Source organism: Oncorhynchus kisutch, linkage group LG7, assembly GCF_002021735.2.
Source record: "Oncorhynchus kisutch isolate 150728-3 linkage group LG7, Okis_V2, whole genome shotgun sequence".
Classification (NCBI taxonomy): domain Eukaryota; kingdom Metazoa; phylum Chordata; class Actinopteri; order Salmoniformes; family Salmonidae; genus Oncorhynchus; species Oncorhynchus kisutch.
The window spans coordinates 7,100,106-7,111,462 of NC_034180.2; the positions used below are offsets into that span (position 1 = coordinate 7,100,106).

The window sequence follows — 11,357 nt, forward strand, 5'->3', positions numbered from 1 at the left end:
TGTGTGTGTGTGGGGGGGGGGTTACTAAGTCCCTCAGTTGAACATCTGGGTATGATCACATTCTCACATGATACAGCAAGAGTTCCCAAACTTTTTGTTGGCCCGCGACCTCACTTCGATACCTGAAAATTCTCAACCCCAACCATGTGGGGGAAAAAACACGACTATTTCAAAAAATAATTGGGGCTTAAAACATTGAGATGGAAGTGCCCAAAGATGACCTCCAATCATCTTTGTGGTACCATTTGGAAATTGAAATGTCAGTTATTAACATTTTAGTACATTTATCAGCCAAAACATGACACCCACCCTGTATTCATGAGCATGCTGTGTCTCAACCGATGACGGGCACAACACAAACACCTCATTATGCAAAACTGTGTCTAAACTACAACATGTGCAGAAAAAAACAGTTTACACATTTTAAATAATTAACGAAGGTTAATGACAATTTTTATTAAAAACATGTTTTTTTCCATGCTATGCAAAATGGTTAAACCTTGAGTGCCTGTTTTGGCATTTAAGTTTAAAAAAGTAACTTTCTGACCACTTCTACCATGGGCAAATATGTATGGTAAATTTCATACAAATCAAAAAGGGTTTTGGTCAAAAAGTGATTGAAATCAAATGGAACGACCCTTTTTATAGGCGTTTTAATTAAACACATACCCCTCATTAAACTTGTCATTTGAAACAGGCTTGTAAATGCCTGTTTTTAGAGAGACAGTAAACCTAGGCTAGATAAAAGGACAGTTGAATGTTTACCGTACTGAGGTGATGGAGTAAAGTGATTGCATTCTACTCTATTATTGCTAACACACTTCTTTAAACTAGTGATCTAAGCTCGAAAGACTTCTTAAATAGGAGATAAGCATTACCGTATTTCAAAGAACAGCGTGCATACGCTTTTCATTTAGCCACACCCATTGAGCGACAACATCCTTCCTCGTCCGTATAAACGGAAGTAAACAGTAACTAAAAACAATTTCCACGTTAGCGTTTTTGTTGTTATTTAGACGTTTATTAACACCATGGAACTCAAACGATGACTCATTTAACTGCACAGCATCACATACTTACCCCATGTAGTATTTAATCCGCGTTGGAAACAGGACTTGATTAATAGAGGTTAGCTATCTAGGTAACGCTACCTAGCTGCTAAGTTAGTTAACAATGGCTGCTAACTGTATGGTTTTTCACACTCAAATAGCCTCCATAATGGAGGTTCTAGCGAATGCAGCCGTGGCAGAGGTCTGTAAACTCGTTGACGACGACTATGCAGTGTTTCGGTTGGAAATAACTCACAGCCAGAAAGAAAACAGTGCATTGCGGAGGAAACTACAGCTTCTGGAACTGAAATTGTCACGGGAGCGCGCAGAGAGGACAATGCGAGAGCGTGTCCTCGCCAGTCGTCCCAGAACTGTCAAGGTCCTCGACCGATACAGAGGAATGGCAAGAGGTACATTTAGCAGAAGGTCAAGGATGCGAGGCATGTCACTGGTTCCCCTCTGCGCATGTGTAATTTTAGATGTGTTAACCAGAATTGAGTCTTGGTCAGTTTTTGGATAGTTAGTATGCAATAGTTAATCTGATTACTTGGCTATCTTGGGCAAAGACACAATGTAATTTAACCAGATTCTTTATTTACTGCATTTCCTTTTATTTACACAATGAAAACAATGTGATACATGTAACATAATACATTGATCAATAAATGGTATCAATAAGTTATGAGATGTGTTCTTACATTCTTCAAATCAAATTTTATTTGTCACATACACATGGTTAGCAGATGTTAATGTGAGTGTAGCGAAATGCTTGTGCTTCTAGTTCTGACAATGCAGTAATAACCAACAAGTAATCTAACCTAACAATTCCACAACTACTACCTTATACACACAGGTCTAAAGGGATAAAGAATATGTACATAAAGATATATGAATGGGTGATGGTACAGAACGGCATAGGCAAGATGCAGTACATGGTATCGAGTACAGTATATACATATGAGATGAGTAATGTAGGGTATGTAAACATTAAGTGGCAATTCTAAACGGTGGCAATAGTGTACAATAGCTTTGAGCATTGACAGTACCTAACTTAACCACCTCTTTTCCCCCAATCACACTCAGGTGAAGGAGATCTCACTGGAGGCCACAGGAGCTTTGTGAAGCCAGCTGGACACAATACATGGAGAGTTGACCAAACAATCACTGTTGATGAGGGGATTCGAACCTCAACCCAGCACGTTATTGTGATAGAGGTGTGTAATAGTGTTACATTAAAATTACAGTATATCAAATGTGATCAGTTTATATCAGAAAGGCTCCCATAGCGCTATTCACTTGCTTACATGTACATCCTAATTTATCTGCCATAGGGGAGCTTGTGAGACTTCCCTATGACATTGTTATCCAATTGAACAGGATACTAGTAACAACCTCCTCTCTTCTTGTGTCAGGATACAGAGGCTGCAGGTCCTGGGGTCAAGCTTGAGAGGTCTGAAGGAGAGGAGGACCCACAGCACAGCAGAGACATCCAGACTGCAGCAGCTGGAGCTTCCCCTGAAGCCATGGAGGACCTCGCCGCCGCGCCCCAGCCCAGGACCCAACGCAGCATCACGGAGGTCAGTGGAACGCCAAACGCCGTTCTCAAGTCAGAGACAGACACTGAGACTTTAATTGTAACACACAGCCTCTTAAACACAGGATCTGATCACAGATCAGACCCAGAGAGACTGTGGCTGGGGAAACTGGGCTGTCCACATGCTCCTGGCTCAGAATATTTACCGGTATTTCACCAGAGCCAGAGGATGGTTCATTCCCGTGGTGATGGTAATGCGTTACACTCTGGCGGTGATGATCCATCTTGTTCTTACGCTACAGAGATGGACCCTGGCAACATGCCCGTGGGTTTAGAGACACAGACTGATCTGTCTAGAGGGGACTGGAACCAGTACAGTAGTAGTGTATACTCTGAAGGGTGCCTAGATAAGAAAGGGGAGGGTCTGGTCGTAGATGAGGTGACTGTGAAACTGGAGGGTGATGCTCCTCTGACACTGAATGCAGATGAGACTCACTTAGGAAAAGGACACTCGCAGGACAACACCAGTGACTTCTTAGACTACAGGGAAAGCTTAGAGACAAATCTAAATGTCCCGACCCACTCACCTTTACACACGTTCATGGATCGCGAGTCAGTGTCCACGTCGATGGGGCCTTCCGATTCACACGGCCGCGTCCTTTTCAATCAGGTATTGAACTCAAACGACAGGGCTAGAGCCCAGGCTGAGGGAGGGGGAGCCACATCAGGCAATAGTAAAGAGAAACGGTTCCTCTGCATGTTCTGTAACAAAGGCTTCAGCTGCCTCCAGAAGGTGGAGATCCACCAGAGGGTCCACACGGGGGTGAAACCCTTCAGCTGTACCCAGTGTCACATGCGCTTCACCCAGGCTGGCACCCTGAAGAGGCACCAGAGGGTCCACACAGGGGTGAAACCCTTCAGCTGTACCCAGTGTCACATGCGCTTTGCTCAGGCTGGTGACCTGAAGAGGCATCAGAGGGTCCACACAGGAGAAAGGCCATTTGCCTGTATGCACTGCGGGAAGAGGTTCTCAGAGAGGAGATACCTCAGGATACACCAGCAGAAAAAACATTCCACTCTATAACATAAAGTCACCATTCCACTCGATAGCTTCTGAGATTTAGATTAAACCCTGCATTAAAGGTAGACTCAACGAGATTACAGAAATGCACAAAGTAAACCAGCAGGAGTGGGTCAATTTCTACAACAATTAAGAGCGTTGTAGTGCAAGGCCCAGACATTGTGGGATACAGCGCCTTCAGAAAGTATTCACACCCTTTGACTTTTTCCACATTTTGTTGTGTTACTGCCTGAATTTTAAAATGGATTAAATTGAGATTTTGTGTCACTGGCCTACTACACACAATACATCATAATGTCAAAGTGGAATTATGTTTTTTTTCTTCAATAATTAATAAAAAAATGAAAAGCTCAAAGTTTTTTGTTATGACAAGCCTAAATAAATTCAGGAGTGAAAATCTGCTTAACAAATCACATAAGTTACATGGAGTCACTCGGTGTGCAATTATAGTGGTTAACATGATCTTTTAACCAGTACCTCATCGCTGTACCCCAGATTCAACCACTACCTCATCGCTGTAAAGAACAGATTCAAGTGTTGTTGGAATAAGTATATACACAAACGTACAGTGTAAATGTTTGAGGTCCTGCATTCAGGAGTGGGGATGGGATTACTGTATGTTTTGCCTTGCCGGCAACTCTACCTTTATGGTAGAGTTGCCAAACTCTACCTTTATGGTAGAGTTGCCAGACAGAATCCACTTCAGAAGCCACTTCAGTAAAAGGCACATGACAGCCCGCTTGGAGTTTGCCAAAAGGCACCTAAAGGACTCTCCAACCATCGCAAGATTCTCTGGACTGATGAAACCAAGATTGAACGCTTTAGCCTGAATGCCAAGCGTCACTTCTGGAGGAAACCTGGCATCATCGTTATGGTGAAGCATGGTGGTGGCAGCATCATGCTGTGGGGATGGTTTTCAGCGCCAGGGACTTTAAGACTAGTCAGAATTGAGGGAAAAGTACGGAGAGATTCTTGATGAAATCCTGCTCAAGACCTCAGACTGGGGCAAAGTTTCACCTTCCAACAGAACAACGACCCTAAGTACACAGTCAACGCAGGAGTGGCTTCGGGACAAGTCTCTGAATGTCTTGAGTGGCTCAGCCAGAGCCTGGACTTGAACCCGATCGAACATCTCTGGGGAGACCAGAAAATAGCTGCGCAGCGACGCTCCCCATCCAACCTGATAGAGCTTGAGAGGATCTGCAGAGAAGAATGGGAGAAACTCCCAAAATAAAGGTGTGCCAAGCTTGTAGCGTCATACCCAAGAAGACAAGGCTGTAAAAGGTGCTTCAACAAAGTACTGAGTAAAGGGTTTGAATACTTATGTAAATATGATTATTCAGCTTTTTAATACACTTGAAAAATGTCTTTACCTGCTTTGTCATTATGGGGTATTGTGTGTAGATTGAGGGGAGAAAACAATTGAATCCATTTTAGAATAAGGCTGTAACGTAATAAAATGAGTGGTCAAGTGGTCTGAATACTTTCGAAATGCACTGTGTGTGTGTTTATATATACATACATACATACATACATACATACATACATACATACATACATACATACATACATACATACAAAAAAACAGGCATTGAATATCCCTTTGAGCATGGTGAAGTTATTAATTACACTTTGGATGGTGTTTCAATATACCCAGTCACCGCGTCCTTCCTAACTCAGTTGCCGGAGACGAAGGAAACCCCGCTCAGGGATTTCACCATGAGTCCAATGGTAACTTTAAAACAGTTACAGAGTTTAATGGCTGTGATAGGAGAAAACCAAGGATGGATCAGCACCATTGTAATTACTCCACAATACTAACCTAAATGACAGTGAAAGAAGGAAGCCTGTACAGAATACAAATATTTCAAAACATGCATCCTGTTTGCAATAAGGCACTTAAGTAAAACTGCAAAAAAAATTGCAAAGAAATGAACTTTTTGTCCTGAATACAAACCGCTATGTTTGGGGCAAATCCAAACAACATCACTGAGTGGCACTCTTCATATTTTTTTTCAAGAATGGGGTGCCCCCCCCCCCCCCCCCCCCCTTTTGCCCTCAGAACAGCCTCAATTTGTCGGTGCATGGACGCTACAAGTCGGTGAAAGTCCTTTTGAATAGTGGACCACTCTTGATACACACAGGAAACTGTTGAGCGTGAAAAACCCAGCAGCGTTGCAGTTCTTGGCATAAACCGGTGCACCTACTACCATCCCCTGTTCAAAGGCACTAAAATATTTTCTCTTGCCCATTAACCCTCTGAATGGCACACATACACAATCCCTGTCTCAATTGTCTCAAGACTTAAAAATCCTCCTTTATCGACACAGATTTGAAGTGGATTCATCAAGTGGCATCAATAAGGGATCAAAACTTTCACCTGATCAGTCTGTTATGGAAAGAGCAGGTGTTCTTAATGTTTTGTATACTCAGTGTACAGTATAAGCCTAAAGTTTGTTACATGTTGTGTTTGTACTGTGTAGCCTATATGATGTTCACAAATGCCTGTTTCATTACTTCCATTCAACTACTTGTTTTCCCATGACACCTTTAATGAGACAATGAATGCAGTTCATCAAGTTTTTTTATTATTTTTTATTTTAGACTTGTATGTGTGGTTTTCATATGGTGCATTTAAAACTTGTTTGTGTTTCATAAATACAAAATGGGACTTTTCATTCCAAGACTTTCTTTGAGACTCTCTTTAGTATACATCACATCTGATCTGACCCTATTTTGCATACACTGATAGGGCTTTATAACCAATTTACACTTACTAAATATATCTACACATACCCACACACTAACAAACACCTACTGTACACGTCAAAATAGTTTAGTCAGGTTTGTCAGATGTTTACTTATCATTGCAGACGTATTTTTTACCCACAACATATTTATGTCCACCATGATGGGTTTAACATCCATATGGCTATTTTTCTGTATATCTAATAGGACCGGGACTATACCAGTATCGCGATATTCGTTAGTGTCGTGGCAAGGAAACAAAACACAAAGCGGATTTAACTTTTTTAGGAAAACAGCCCTAATGTTGAAAACAAATATCATTGTGTTTTCATCCAGACTCACATTTATTTATTTTCCATAACACACAATATGTTACATACAGCAGGTTTTTAAAGGACCAAAGAGTTGTCTGCTTTGTGTTTTTAAAAATTACATGAAAAAAAATATTGCGGTACTGGTATCATTCCTGCTCTAATATCTAAGCATACCTCTTGAGTCTTCTGAATCCTCCTGACTGTGCCACCTGTATGAGTCATAATACCCACAAAAGCTAGCGGTCAAACAAGGAAATGGCTCCAATCGTTTTCCACCATTCATTTCTCCCAAAGGGGATTTTAGAAACACTAAAAGGGGATGTATTTTGTATAAGCCTACCCTGGTGTGACGCTTTGATAACTGTGTAAATCTCTCTAGAACATGATGACTTTTATAAATTAAATTTGCCTGTAGTTACCCCCCCAAAAATGAAATGGTAATCAGCTGCTAATGTGGCTATCATAAAGAACTACAAATGCCATGATGATCTGGACGGGACTACCAAATCGAGGAAAAGGTAAGATTCTCAGCATTAATGTTAGCTACGTTTAGTAATGAATACATTGGCTACATTTCTTTAAATGGACAATTGTGAACTGTCTTGGTTAAGTAAATTGACACAATACCTGTTGGCAAAGGTGTCCGCTAGAGATAACATGCAGGAGTTTGCAGGGATTTGTGGTCCTGTATGATGTCTACTTTGATGCTAATTAGCATTTTCAAATCTGAGAGTAAATAGTGCAGAATATATTGATTGATAACGCACCTTGTCCGAGAGACATTTACATGGTTATCAAAACGTCACACCAGGATAAGTCTACACGAAACACAGCCCTTATTTGAAGTGTTTCTAAAATCACCTATGGTGGAAAAATGATGGGAAGCATTTCACAGTTTGAGTGCTAGGTTTTGTAATTGGCTGATACTCATATTGAGCTGGAGAGACTATTTAAATGTAAATAGTTGCAAGTATGGCCAAGCAATGTTAAAAGTGTGTTTATCTTTGTCTGTGCACGTACCTGAGGGAGTGTATGTCTGTATAATCTGTATCACCTTTCTCATCCAGGAGGAGAGTCCAGAGGTGCTGCTGGTGAAGGAGGATGGTTGTGAGGAGAGTCTGGGGAACCCTGAGGGGACCATGGTCATGGAAAACAACCAAACAACACCTCCTCCTGAACCCACAGAGGAACCAGCTGAGCAGCACAGGACCCCACACAGTCTCACTGAGGTGAGCCCACTATGAATTAACGTGTTAATGGTATTAGATCAGGGCCTGTATCCACAAAATGTGTCAGAGTAGGACTGCTGATCTAGGATCAGTTTTGTCTTTTCGATCATAATGAATAAGACTATGTAGACGGGTGGGGACCTGATCCTCAATCAGCACTTCTACTCTGTGACGCTTTGTGGATATGGCCCAGGTTGTGATTAAAGTGTAGGACCATGCCTTTGCATTATCAAACCATTAAAGAGTGTCTAGTAATCAAAGGTACTATCACGTTTGCATAGTATCAAATCAACGAACAGTTTTGCATAGTACTCATAGCAATCCCTCATTGCTCAATCATAACATGCTCCATAGCACGGTGCTAATATCAGATTTCTTGATCAAACATCCTCTCACTCTGTATCAGGCTTTCTGTTAGCCTGTAATAGACAGCTTTTGTCCTCTAAAAAAATGTCAAAGCAGATAAATAAAATTGGCACAGCCAATATTCCGGGAGAAGAAGAAAAAAATGCTTTCTTGCCTATTCATTTATGGAAACACCAGTCGATGGAATTACATTTGACTGGTCAGTCTATAGGTTAATTTGCATAATTTAGTGGAATTAAATTGGCGTATGTGTTGCTTCAGACTCATTGCTTTTGAATGTTTTTCTTATGTAGCCTAGGTCTACTGGTTGTATGAATTTGGGATCTTTCGTCCCACAACTGTCCCAGAGTCTGTTTGGAATAGGCTATTTCTTTCTCTACAAAGTGACCAATAGAATAGGTCATCTAAACTTTTGTACTTCAGTAGATTGATATAGGCTAGCGATTTTGCTGTTCGTTACTCATCTCGTTGTCTGAGGAAAAGTACATGTGGATAGTTATTCTAACATCTTCAAAGTCTTTGGCTCCCGAGTGGCGCAGCGGTCTAAGGCACTGCATCTCAGTGCTAGAGGCGTCACTACAGATGCCCTGGTTCGACTCCAGGCTGTATCACAACCGGCCATGATTGGGAGTCCCATAGGATGGCGCACAATTGGCCCAGTGACGTCCGTGTTTGGCCGGTGTAGGCCGTCATTGTAAATAAGAATTTGTTCTTAACTTACTTGCCTAGTTAAATAAAGGTTCAATACAAATACATTTTTAAAAAGTGAAATTCAGAATTCAGTACCACACGTCGTTGCATTGTCGCATCCTCGACTTGTTCTGTTAATATGAACTTCCCATATTCTAAATGTGATTTATTTAATTCTGAGCACCATGGTGGGTGGCTCCTTAATTGGGGAGAACGGGCTCGTGGTAATGGATGGAGCGGAATCAGTGGAATGTTAGAAACCATGTGTTTGATGTATTTTATATTTGATTCCATTTGCACCATTCTGTGGTGGGTGGGCGCCCTATTCAGGTTATGCATCTAATGCTTATGGGTCCGGTACATTTCTCAAAGGTCCAGCGCCACACTTTCCTTAACGGAAACCATGCTCTGTATCTCTTACAGCCAGTAGACATGGAGGATGGGAAGCCTGATCTGCTGCTTGTCAAAGAGGAGACAATAGAGGACGGACCAGAGAGCATTGACCTGCTAAGCGGACTAAAGGTGGGGGAGCAAGGTAAGGGAGAAATACATATAGCCTACATGCAGTAATAGACCTTCAATCGGAATAGTGATGCACCTGGCTATTATTATTTCTTAATTTATAAAATTAAATCAATACAACCTATGTTTACATACAAAAACACATTATAATGTATGAGCTTGACCAGATAATTGAGTTCTCTGCCATGTTTGTAAAGTCTATTTTCTAACCTCTTTCTACAGGTGGTTGGCTGGAGGATTACAGAGGAGACTGGGCGGCCATCTTGGATTCCCAGACCCAGACGGGTGCAGCCAAGAGCCAGGGGGATGACATCACCGAGCAGGCCAGGACCAGAGGCAACATAATGGAGGTCAGTGGATGGGACAGCATCCTCAACTCTAGGCTGAGGAACAACACTGTTAACCACAACCAGAAAAAGACAATCGAACACAAAACAACAACCAAACTTAGTGTCCATGACAACAGACTAGCTGAGGCCAGGATGAGACATAGATTTGGTCCGGGGGGGCGGGGAGGTGTCCGTATGCAGCTGGAGAGAACAGACACAGACTCGGCTAGTGATGCTCCTTCCTGCTCCTATAGTTGTGATTCAGAGAGACTGATGGCGCCTCAGGTTAACCCCCTAACAGATTCTGCCTTCAGCCTGCCTTCTATAGGATCTATCAACTGGAACATGGACCCTGGGACAACACAGACACTCCCTGGCCTTTGTTCTCCTCACAATCCCCTAATGATAAACCAGACCTCAGACAATGCCAGTGCCTCAACACTGAGTGGCTATACAAGCCCATTGACAAATGACAGTAGTAGAGATGGAATCAGTAAAGGTGGCGGCGCCAAAGAAAAGCACTTCCCGTGTTCGTTCTGTGGGAAAGTCTTCAGTTTCCCCAAACAGGTGGCGATCCACCAGAGGATGCACACGGGGGAGAAACCGTTCGGCTGCCACCTGTGCCGGGCCAGTTTTTCAGACTCGTCCAACCTGAAGAGGCACCAGAGGGTCCACACAGGGGAGAAACCCTACAGCTGCCCCCAGTGTGAGAAGAGGTTCTCCCACCAGCCCCATCTGAAGAGGCACCTGAAGATCCACACTGGAGAGAAGCCGTTTGCCTGTACGCACTGCGGGAAGAGGTTCTCAGAGAGGGGCTACCTCAGAATACACCAGCAGAAAATGCACACCGCCCATGTATAGAGTATAGTGACATGTAATGTAGTACTAATTCGTTTGTTTGTAGTTAATTCAGTTGATTTTGGATGTATAGTGAACTGGATGAGGTGAACTGAGGAGAGAATGAGTGTGATGAGGCAGAGTAGATGATATGGTGATGGTGTCTGTACAAATGCTTCACTGACTGTTCTTTGTTGTTGGTGTTTAATTATGAGGCAATTATAGTGCCCTAATAGTACTTCATTTTATGTGAATGTATGACCATTTTGTTTAAATGAAATACAAAATTGACTCTGTGCTGACTGACTAGGTTATTTGTGTATCATTGCAGGGACTGAGTTTTCCCTATCTCAGTGGAACCAAAACATTATACTTAATTATTGAATCAACACATTTAAGTAATAAACTCCAATGGCTCCATATTCTTAGCTACTTGAATCAATAATTTTTTTTAAAAAGCCCTTTTTTATCAGCAGATGTCACATAGTGCTATACAGAAACCCAGCCTAAATCCAAACAGCAAGCAATGCAGATGTAGAAGCACGGTGGCTAGGAAAAACTCACCTGTTAGAGATGGGCTTGACTGTGGTTAACATTTTATAATATCATATTTCTGTGTGTTAGAATGCTATTTTATTATGATTATTACATATTGGAA

At 42.1% G+C, this 11,357-nt stretch overlaps 1 protein-coding gene across 1 annotated transcript; it reads left to right on the top strand.

The window, feature by feature from the left end:
- The first annotated feature begins 436 nt into the window (after positions 1-436).
- Positions 437-11,121, top strand: LOC109894105 (uncharacterized). The gene is made up of 6 exons (XM_031828162.1): positions 437-1,459; positions 2,133-2,263; positions 2,462-2,626; positions 7,794-7,955; positions 9,435-9,546; positions 9,756-11,121. Exons 1-6 carry the CDS (start codon positions 1,174-1,176, stop codon positions 10,721-10,723), a joined length of 1,824 nt encoding a protein of 607 aa, XP_031684022.1. The 5' UTR covers positions 437-1,173; the 3' UTR covers positions 10,724-11,121.
- The last annotated feature ends 236 nt before the right edge of the window (positions 11,122-11,357 follow it).

Coding starts and splice junctions, on each gene's coding strand:
- LOC109894105 (XM_031828162.1), top strand. CDS start 1,174: ATGGCTGCTAACTGTATGGTTTTTCACACTCAAATAGCCTCCATAATG. Junction 2,264..2,461: donor AGCACGTTATTGTGATAGAG/GTGTGTAATAGT, acceptor TTCTTGTGTCAG/GATACAGAGGCTGCAGGTCC. Junction 2,627..7,793: donor CCCAACGCAGCATCACGGAG/GTCAGTGGAACG, acceptor TTTCTCATCCAG/GAGGAGAGTCCAGAGGTGCT.